This window comes from Ursus maritimus, unplaced genomic scaffold (assembly GCF_017311325.1).
Source record: "Ursus maritimus isolate PB19 unplaced genomic scaffold, ASM1731132v1 scaffold_25, whole genome shotgun sequence".
Taxonomy (NCBI): domain Eukaryota; kingdom Metazoa; phylum Chordata; class Mammalia; order Carnivora; family Ursidae; genus Ursus; species Ursus maritimus.
The window spans coordinates 34,538,077-34,549,424 of NW_024425008.1; the positions used below are offsets into that span (position 1 = coordinate 34,538,077).

At 43.9% G+C, this 11,348-nt stretch overlaps 1 protein-coding gene across 1 annotated transcript in view; it reads right to left on the bottom strand.

Annotated features, from left to right (window-relative positions):
• The window catches only part of SYNE2 (spectrin repeat containing nuclear envelope protein 2), a 39,078-nt gene extending 27,978 nt beyond the window's left edge, over positions 1-11,100 (bottom strand). Inside the window, exons 1-3 of the mRNA XM_040641805.1 lie at positions 10,849-11,100; positions 8,594-8,752; positions 7,146-7,312 (exon numbers count right to left, since the gene is read on the bottom strand). Coding sequence (XP_040497739.1) covers positions 7,146-7,312; positions 8,594-8,752; positions 10,849-11,010 — 488 coding nt within the window. The 5' untranslated portion in view covers positions 11,011-11,100. The remainder of the gene's footprint in view (positions 1-7,145; positions 7,313-8,593; positions 8,753-10,848) is intronic.
• Positions 11,101-11,348: the final 248 nt, after the last annotated feature.

An 11,348-nucleotide genomic window follows, 5' to 3' on the forward strand; every position in this document is an offset into this window, starting at 1 on the left:
ACACACACACACACACACACACACACACACACACAGTCTTTGTTCTGACGCTACAGGATTGCAATGCTGGGGGAAGAAAGTCACAGTGTTATCTTGGCTATGGGTTATTTATGAAGTGCTGTAAACGAGGGAAGAAACATTTAGATTCGGAGCACGGAAAAGAGGATTTCTGTCCTCTTCAAATCAAATTTGTTTCAGGTTTGACCAAAAAAAAAAAAAAAAAAGGCGAAATTGGAAGCCCCAGAGTCCAACAGGCATGCCTTCCTCAGGTCCTCCAGAAGAAGAAATTTCTGGGGGGTGGGGGTGGGGTGGGTGCTGGGGTTTCTGCCCTGACTTTCAGCCCTGTGCATCCTGGTTTAGGTAAGGCAGAGAGTTCATTGAGTTCATTCCTCTGCTTTTTGCAAAAAAAAATTCTATCTTATAGTACAAATGGAGTTTCCAACTTTGTAGAGGAAGAATTTGCAATTTTCCTTGTTAGCTCCTCCCGGGGTTTAGCATAATGTCTCTGAGCATTTCTCCATATCCCTAACCCTGGTTTCTCCAGGGGAGCCCAAGTGGCTGTTCACCAGAGAACCCTTGGTTTGTGTCCAGCCCCTTTTAGGCTCACTCTCAGCCTTATTTAAGACTCGATGATATCAATCGTTTCTCATGGGTCCCTAAAGCCCAACACTTAGTAATTATTACATCTTCACCTGGAAAGACAGCACATTCTAGACCAGCGGAATTCGGAGTGTAGATTTGGAAACATCTCTCCCCAAATGCAACATCTAACTTGTGCCCATGTGCTCAGCTGTTCCTGGGACCTGCTAAATATGGTCCCCCAAAGCCTAGTACACTGGACGTGCTGATGCTGCCCGATGCCACCTGCCGCTCCCCCCCCCCCCGCCCCCAGGCACTGGTGGCTGCAGTCTCCTTGAGGAAACTCCCCAACCCTCAGGAAAGCATTCTGCAGGGTCCAGGAACAGCGGCCCCATGCTCCAGAGGTGGAATGATCAGACTGACCGGAAGGAAAATGCAAGTGGGGAGGCTGACCTCACAGCTGGCTCTCCCTGCACTAACATTTCTAAATCCTTCCAGTCCTGCTGGATCAGGCCACAGCGAGTCAACTCTATGACTAGCAGCATTGTTTGGTCTCCCAAAATAACCTTGAGAAAATACAGATAAAAAGAGAGAAATGAAAAACTTTATCAATTTAAAAAGGCACACATCTCCCTGCCCATTCTGCAAAGGATGGAAACACAATCCCAACACACAGTTGCCATGGTAATAACTGCTGAGTTTAAATGACAACATTTTAATTGCTACTATTATACAACAGGTGGGCTTTTCACATTGGTAGGTGAAATGTGAAAATTATGCCTAGTTAAAAAGTTTCTTTTCATGGACTTGACCCTTTTGATGGTGAGACAACTATCTAGTCTAGTATGGGAGCATATCTGAGTAAGTCCCGCCTTCAAACATTGGCCTAACGGTGCCAAGTCTGTTAACGATACTACCATCAAGAGAAACGAAGGAGAAAGGTAAAAATACTGATGACATTTTTCCTTAAGAAAAAGAAAAAACCCATGTTCCTTTTTCTGTAATGAACATCAGAAAATTAAGTAAGCAAAAAGAAAATTAAAATCACCAGCGACGCCAACACCAACAGATAACCGATGTAAACATTTTGGGGTCTTTCCACTTAGCCGTCCCACCTGTCTTAGGCACTGACAGCTCTGACCGGATCATTCACACACACACTGCCAGAAAGAGTCTTTACAAAGAGCCTCCACTGCCATTGGCGCCTTGGCCCCATGTCTCTGAAGAGGCTCCACAACCAGCCAGAGTGACTTACCAAAGACACAGCCTGACTTGTGGCCACAGGGCTCCTCCTTCATAGGACAAGGCAAAAGCTTTGATTAATGAATGAGGAAGGGGTTATGGGAAACAAAAGGAGATGGATTTTTAGGGTATTCAACTACTGGATTTCTGAAGTCAAAGCAGACACAGGTGAGAGGTATTAGACGGAGTCTTCCTCTGGCATGAGTCCCACCGAGGGCAGGAGGCTGGGGAGGTGTGGGGGCAGGACCCTTTTTTTCAGAACTTTGGTCTGTGCTGGCTGAAGCAAGTCAATCTGGTGTCTTTCGTCCCTCATCCAATATTCTGTGCCCAAAGTATTCTGTGCCATCAGAAAGAACGATTACACAACATTTGCAGCAACATGGACGGGACTGGAGGAGATTATGCTAAGTGAAATAAGTCAAGCAGAGAAAGATAATTATCATATGGTTTCACTCATTTATGGAACATAAGGAATAGGAAGATCGGTAGGAGAAGGAAGGGAAGAATGAAGGGGGGTAAACAGAAGGGCGAATGAACCATGAGAGACTGTGGACTCTGGGAAACAAACTGAGGGCTTCAGAGGGGAGGGGGGTGGGGGATTGGGATAGGCTGGTGATGGGTATTAAGAAGGGCACATATTGCATGGTGCACTGGGTGTTATATGCAAGTAATGAATCATGGAACATTGCATCAAGAACTGGGGATGTACTGTATGATGACTAATATAACAAAATAAATATTATTAAAAAAATAATATGTCAAATAAGCACAGTAGTATATAATTAATATTTCTTGTCATCAAATCAGACTGGGTTCTAGTGTAATCATACCATTCACCAAAACATATATAGTGCTACAAATGGCCTTTCTGTTGATGAAGTGAATAGCATGTTTTGTAAGAGTTTAGGTGTCACAAATAAAAGGAGCTGCCCAAGGGCCCACAAGGATTGCTAAAAGCCTCTGCAGCAACTGGCTCTCCATCAGGTTCTGTGAATTCTGATGTCTACACCAGGGCCCAGGTAACCATACGTGAGGAAATCAGCATTTAGACTGACTTAGGCTCCCCTGCTCCCTTCTTTGATTAGTTGGTTATTCCGGGAGATATGTCCCTCAGGTTCTCTGCTTTAACGATTCTACAGAAGCTGAAGACCACTTTACAAGTAGAGAACAACAGTGGTTTGGGTCTGAGCTTGCTTTCTCCTCCTCTATTACCGCATAACCACACTGAACAGCGCCGGAGGCTAACAGTGTGTGTGGACGGACGGATGGACCCATCGCCGTCCTGCTGCTTTCTCTGCCAGGATCTTGTGCATAGTTCATCAACAAGGAGACCGAGGCTCACAAAGGTCACAAGACTTGTTCAAAGTAGGTGGCAGGTCCAGGGTTTCTGACTCTTGGTGCAGCCCTGTGTCACTTCACCCTGCTGCTCACTCCAGCTCTCCGTCCCCCGACCAGCACCGCTAGCAATACCTGTGCACTTGTGCGAAATGCTCATTCTTGGCCCCACCCAGACCTACTGAGTCAGAAGCTCTGAGGGTGGGGTCCAGGAACCCAGGTTTCCATGAGCCCTCTAGGGATTCTGATACATGTTTAAGTTTGAGAACCATGGCTCTGGAGTAGACAATAAATTCCACACTGAGTTCTACATTTTAGAAAAATTCTAATAAACTATCTCTAAAAGCCAGGTCTCAAAGGAGCCCAGTGCTCTCTGACGCAAGGTGCAGCATGACAGACAGAGCTTGATTCATCCCCACCCTATGCAGAATCCCCTCTGCCCTGGGGTCTGTTACTTACCTTCCCTGACCTGCAGTATGCCTCTTGGTAAAACAGAGGACACTGACCTTGCAGGATGGTTGAAAGGATGAGATAAGATTTACTCAAGGAACCAGACTTCCAAAACAACACTGGTTTCCTCCCTTATCCATCCCCTAAAGAAGCCTACTACTTGAAATGGTCAGAAGTTTAATGTTTTTAGGTAACCCTGTCTCAATGTTTTACCAAGTTTTCTGAAATTTACCTCTGTTTTGCTGAGAACATAGCTCAAACAACAGGCCTAAAAAAGCCTTTTTCTTTTCTTTCAGTGAATTAAACCTGACTTACTGAGGTCATAGACTTTTCAGCACCACTCTGAACTTTGAAGTTAAATGCTTGTAGTTACAATCTTCAAGTCACGTGGCTGGGTACCTATGTAGGGTCTCCCTCCAAATCTTATTTATGAAACGCTGCCCCTACTATAGGAGTGAAGCAGCAGAACACTTGTGAGCAGGAGAGAAAAGGTTAGATGGTGTTCAGACTTCTGTGCGCAAATGAGGCCATTAGTGCAGCCCTGTAGGTTCTGGCTGGCACTGCTCAAATCTGAATTCTGCAGCCTGGGCCCCTACCCACCTTCCCCAATGCCGTTGCCTTTGTGTAGGCCCCAGCAAGACATCAGTGTCAGAGATCAGACAAGGAGCTAATTCTGCATGAGGCTGATTTATGGCAGGTCCCAACTTGCTGCCTCAATCCACAAATTCACCTGAAGGGTAAACCCAACTGGGAGTTTCTTAGGCTCACCTGGTCTTTGCTTTAAGATGAGAGAAGTCACTCCATTCTCAGTCCTTCAATTCTGAAGGGATTAGGCTCTCATTATGCTCTCTACTCATTATAAACCAGAAGAGTCTAGGGTAGCTGGGAGGCAACACAATTATGGGTTGAAATCCTGGTTGCCTCACCTGCTGGCTATGGGAAAGTTACTTATCTCAGTGTCTCAGTTTCCTTATCTATTAAATGGGATAATGGTGTCTACCTTTCAGAATCACAAAGAAGATTAAGTGAAATCATACATAAAAGGCACACGGTCAAGGATACAGCTGACAGCCAATATATTTGCTATTATTTCAACTCCTTACTTTGCCAACTGCTCCTTCCAAGAAGACCAATGAAAATTTCACTTGCTGTTTTATCTCTTTCCCACCAAGGAACTGGCTGAGGATAGGCAGCCGGAGAGAAGGGAGGAAAGGAAAAGAGCTTATTAAACTCTAAAGTTATAGAACCAAAGCATGAATGATTAATAGATCGTCACTCTAGTCTTCGGGAAGCATAATCTAGACCTTGCTCCTGAATGATCCACAAACAGGTCTGATGTCATCAGACCTCCGATTAGTGCCAGGTGCCCAAGAAGACTTAGGACATAAAGACAATGTCAACAAAGACATACTAGACACAATTTATCCAACAGAAATGATCATATTCTTATGCACTGGAATTTCATGTTAACAGGTATCTGAGGTATTATTCTAAGCACTGGAAATAAGACAGTCCAAGACGTTGGTCTCATGGAGGAAAGACCACTCAGTATTAAGACACAATTGAGGGAATCCTCTCCCATTCAACAAACATGGTACTTCGTCTTAGAGTCTTAGTAGGGAAAAACAGTGGTAACAGCCACTCAGTAAATGCCAGCTCCTATACACTGGTCCTCTGCCACATGCGAGACACGCGCCATCCATCCTCACAACAGCCTCTCAGGTAAGCAGTGCTGTTGGACACTTTTTGCAGATTTGGAAACTGAGGCTTAGAACGATTAGATACAACTCAAGTTTCTATCATAAGTAAGTGGGAAGTCAGGACATGCTCAAAACCCGTGCTCTTAATCCTTATTTGGGTTACCGCCATGGATTTCTATAATTTTTTTTTTTCAACTGGCACAAAGAGCCAGTTGAATTCAGCCCAGCCCATGCTGCCAGCCAAATCACCCTAGAATTTGTCTTCAGGAGGCCTTCGACTGCTAACGAACTGTGAATGACTCTGACTTTATCTACGAGGCCAAGTCTTCAGTTGAGACTGAAGGTCTTTTAAGCTTTAGCCCCAACCTATCCCTCTAGCTTCATCTCCTATATTTGAACCAACGGAGCTTCTTGTCATTTCCTGAAAGACTTCCATGCTGCTCTATCTCTGTACCTTTTTAAGAAAGATTTTACTTATTTAATTGAGAGAGAGCGTGACAGCATGAGCGGGGTAGGGACAGAAGGAGGGGGAGGGGCTTGATCCCAGGACCCCAGGATCATGACCTGAGCTAAAGGCAGACACTTAACCAACTGAGCCACCCAGGCGCCCCATCTCTGTACCTTTTTGCTCACAACATACATCTGTCTCTGCCACCAGTAACATTCAAGGATCCCAACCTCTCACTCAGGACCGTCTGGTAACACCCCTCTTCTGTAAGGCTCTTCCTAATCCCCACCCCCACTCCAGGAAGAAGAGCTCTGAGCTCTCAAACCACTTGGCTTTACAGCTGCTCCCATTAACGTAATTGACTCATCTTACTTCCTGTCTGTAAATTCTCATAGCACTTAATCTGGAGCCCTTGCTGATTGAATCAGGTTCACTTACGGTTTACAAGTAACAATGAGGTCAAGGAAATAAATGCCAAATTATTAAGAGTATCTTATTTTCATTACTCCCTAATTCTTCATTCTCCTTACAGGTTCTCCTCTATATTCTGCTTTATATGTGTGTTCGAAACAGCCAAGCACACTGTTTTGTGAAAGACTCACTCGGCTGGTATAAACACAAAACTGCATAAGTGGTCCCAGAGCTGAGTGACCTTTTTTTTTTTATGTCAGGTTGCATGTGAAAACCCCTTTGTTGGAGACTGTCTTTGGAGAGAGAATTTGAAGACAAAAGGCACTTAAAAACTTTGGGTGGCATCGTCTTCATTAATTTGTGAGGGGAGATAAAATTACCGGTCATTTCTGATAAGGTTGTACTAGAGAATTTAGCTCTGATTTGTGGCCATAGACGTGTCTCTTAAATCCGCGTCTTAGGACCAGATGACCAGCGGGGCCTGGCATGCTGAGCACACCCTTACGGAGGACCCCCGCCCTGAGTGTGCCAACCCCTGCAGTGAGAGCAGACAGGGACCTGCACAGCAGCATCTGGAAATCAGGCCCGTGTCCTGACCTACTCGCATTTGCCACGTGCAAGCAGGAACAGGCAGGCATGATTTCATTCGGGGGATGTGCAAATCCTAAAGCAGAGTTAAAATTTCTAAATAGTACCTCCTCGAGGATCTCCTCTCAAATTAAATTTCCAACTCTCATTTAAACCTAACTTCGTATAAAATTTTAAGCTAAAGAAAAAAAAACATTAAAGTGTGATATGCTAAAATAGAATCTTCCTAAAATGTTGAAATAAGAATTTCCACTCATTTTTACCAAATTTTGCCTCTCTCTAAGCTTACAGAACTGCTGGCCTGCCTTAGAGGAAGACTGAGCTCAGGTTTTAGATCTGTGAAGAAACCACTGTAGCTGGAGAGTAAGATTAACTTGTAGGCCATTTCTCACCGTGATCCAATGACGTCAAAGAGATGCTGCCAACGGTCGTTGACTTTGTTGAGCTTGTCCTCGATCTCAGCTGCTCTTGTCTTGTTGCTGGCCTTGATCAACTGGTCACCCATCTGCTTTAACTGTAACTTGTTTTCACTAAACAAGTTTATTTCTTCCATGCAGTCCTGGCGAAGGCACCAAAACACAAAGCCTCAATTACCACTGAAAATTCATTTCTTAGCTAGTCACAAGCATACAGCTGCCTCTTGAAATTAAAAAAATTAAATTTGGGGCGCCTGGGTGGCACAGCGGTTAAGCGTCTGCCTTCGGCTCAGGGCGTGATCCCGGCGTTACGGGATCGAGCCCCACATCAGGCTCCTCTGCTATGAGCCTGCTTCTTCCTCTCCCACTCCCCCTGCTTGTGTTCCCTCTCTCGCTGGCTGTCTCTGTCTCTGTTGAATAAATAAATAAAATCTTTAAAAAAAAAAAATAAAAAAAAATAAAAAATAAAAAAAAATTAAAAAATGAAATGAAATTCAAATACTTCTCACACCTGTTAATGCAGCTCGTCAGGGAGTAGCTGAAAAGTCGAATGATGCCCACTTGGCACATGTGTAGCATGTAAGGCAGTAGTTACGGTTTTTCTGTTTTGTTTTGTTTTGTTTTGTTTAAAGTAGGCTCCATGCCGAGATCAAGAGCTGAGCTGAGATCAAGAGTTGAATGCTACCCAGGTGCCCCCAGTAGTTACTTTCTTAATTCAGTAGCCCTGGTTTCCCCTCCCACATTTGTCCTAATCTAATCTACTTGATCACTGGGGACAATGGAGCATAACTAAATCAGCCTATAATATCACTAAGCACTTTCCTGAGGTAACTGGATGCCATTTTGGATGACTGCAGCAAAATGCATTTTTTTTTTAAGATTTATTTATTTATTTGAGAGAGAGAATGAGAGAGCACATGAGCAGAGGTAGAGGGAGAGGGAGGAGAGGGGAGCCCAATGCAGGGCCCGATCCCAGGACACTGGGATCACGCTCTGAGCCAAAGGCAGACGCTCAACCAACTGAGCCCCACCCAGGCGCCCCAAGAATGCGCTTCCTGCCCTCCCCTGGTGGCCATTTCAGAATTCTAAGCCCAGTTGCTGCCGGCCCCTTCCCTTTGGCGAGGAGAGCTCCTCCACAGGAACAACCAGAGAAGCCGTAAGTCGCTGGGGGTGTGAACTGATGCGAGCCAGACTTCCCAAGAGAAAGCACAGCAAGCACCGTGCCCCCCCCCCCATGTCCCATCTCTCTGGAATCCTCACTTACCAGCTTTTCTCTGAGAAGACTACAGAGAGTGAGAAAGGCTCTTCCCATCTGTGCAACGTTATTAGAAACAGATCTCTCATGTTATGCCACCCTGAGCCTGCGAGAGGGCGGAGAATCCCGTGGTAGTCGTGACTGCAGCCATCAGGGTACTCCTGCTTACCTTCTGTAACTTCTCAATCATTTCTTCGATACTAATATCTGCCGTCTGGAGCACTTTGTTTTCCATCTGCACCAGCCATGCGCACAACTCTTTATTTTTTTCATTGAACACAATCCATGAATTGAGTCTATCTTCAATCTCCTGTTTGCGGACAGCCACCTGGAAATGAAAATGCAATTGGCAGCTGAATATAGGCAGGAAGGAAAGCGTTTCCTTTCCCTTCCCCCCATTAAAAAGCCTATGAATTTCATTCATTTTCATCAGTAACCCTACAGACTTAAATCACTGTCTACCTAATACCTAGGGTTCAACAGCAATAGTTTTACCTTTGATAAATGCCATAAAAAGCAACAAAATAAAGACTGTGTCTGCAATGTAACTGACCGAAAGAATTCAGTTTTAATCCAATGTGTATCTATTATTACCAGGTTATATTAAAAGAAACAGGGAAGGTTAGACAAATACATTTAACATCACCCAAATTTCTTCTGATGCCTGTGCTTTCAACATATATTTATTGAGGGCTTGCCACACGCTCATTTACAGTTTTATGACCCAAATCTTTTTACCTCTTTAAAATGATCAAGTCCTTATTCCTATTTAAGACCAATGTGCTGCTTATTTAACTTAAAAGCTATAATCCAGATCACAACATAAATCTAAAATTTGTAATGCAAATGGACTACAAAATTAGAGTTATTTCAATATTTTAGTAGATTTCAAAAATAAAGCAAAATAAAATAAAAAACAAATGCATATCACTTATTTAATCTACCTTCCCATTATGCACTGTGGCTCTGGATAGAAACTGTGGAAATGGAACCAAATACTAGTCTGCAGTAAGCAGGCTGACCCCAAATACCCAAGAGTCCATTATGCATCAGCAACCCCTAAGCAGAATTCCACAAAGGCTCTTCCCTCCTTTTAAGTTCAAATTTACAACTTAAATATAAAGAATGTAAATCAGCCTTTCTAGATGTACAAAAGTATTCTCAGGTCTTAAAAATCTTTAGAATCTTAGAGTTAAAAAGAGTTTTGATAAAGTTTTAACCCCCTACTTTACAGATGGGGCAACTAAGGTGCAACTCCCATAGGCTTTCCTGCTATGGACAAGGGAACAAGGTCATCTTTTGAGAGTGAGGCAAACATATCTAAGGCTTGTACACCCACCCAGCCAAATGCGTTCAGAAGGCTGAAAAAACTATCCCTAAAAAAACAAGTTTTGTGTTTCCATTCCTCAGGGCATCTATTTATCTTAGCTTTTTAAAATCCTGGCTTTTTGTACTGCGTCATTCTGAGTGGGCTCCTAATGGAAACAATTGGGAACATCTGGGCCCCCGTCTCTGCTTCCACCTTCGTTCTAGGATACTTTTCACATACCCTAAATGTTTTCTTAATGTAAAATAGGAATACAAATTCTAAGAGGGCATTTAAAATTACGGTTCGTTATGAATATTAAATACTAAAGCCAAGAAGGAAAAATGATTTTACTTCATTAAAATGCACTCAAAAGTAGCTGGATTCAACTTTTTTAAATTTCAATTTTTTAAATATAGCTCTTCTTAATTCACAAAAATCAGATTAAGGAATTCATTTTTCTTAGAATTCTATGTTATTAAAACAAAGACCTTTTTGAGCCCTTTAGTTGCCTCCTGTCACAAACATGTCCTGTATCATACTGTGACCACAATCTCATTTTTAATAAGTAGAAGGGATCCACTGAGATACTGAGTGGAGCGTTGAAAGCCAGTTACTTGAAAGAAACATCAGATGGCACGTGCAGGCAGAGTTCTCAGATAAAACACCCCTGTGCCGGGCACTAAGGAAGACGCCTGCTGTTTGTTGGGCCCAGAGAGATAGTGCAGAGATAGAGCCCTAAGGCCGGAGGAGACCTCTCGCCTACGTCCTGATTCTAATATCCCGATGGGGACTTGTCACCTACACAACACAGAGCGCAGAGAGCTCACAGCTGCTCGTAACTGCAATTCCTCCACCACCACCACCCCCCCGCATTTAAGGTGAGTTTTTAAAGAGCTTATTAAAAGTGTACAAAGTACCAGCACTGAGCCCCGGAGAAACAAAGGGTCAAATCTGTTACCCCACAGTGCTGCTTTCTAAAGGAACAGCAGCCGGCCTGGGCTCCAACTGAAAAGGGCCTCCGGTTCAATGAAATTAAGCCTTTTCTACTCTGTCTGGCCTTCAGAGACATTTCAATAAACTCCAGAACAGCCGTGCCCTGCAGTTAACTGACTTACTCGGAAGCAGAGGTCCTCCCATTGTCTGTGCAAATGCTCTGTTTGCTCCTCCAAAACCATCACGTCCTCCACAAGAATGTGCTGGGTTAAGTCGGTCTTCAGAGTGTGAAGTTCTTTCAAGTTCTGCGTCCAGTTGCCCAAAGACTTTTCTAGTTCCTGCATTTAAACACAAGAAAGGGGTGGGGGATCACTTAAACTCAAGCTGCTGTTGTTTCCAAACCTGTAGGCTAATCCTTTGATTGGACTCTGGGGGAGGGGAGGCCAGGGAAGGGGGCGGGACCTTCTGAATGAGCAACAGCCCAAGGCAGCCGCTGCTGCTCGGGGTTGGCCCCTGTTCTACACCACCTTCTTCTCAAAAGAAAACTCATTTCCACCTTCATTTTCATTTCCTCGGGTAGTTCAGATTTTTATATAATTAGTTCTGTTTTAAAATCATGTAGGTCTTTACCTATATTGAGAAGAAATCATTTTTGGAGTCTAGCAACAATCTCTCTCACACA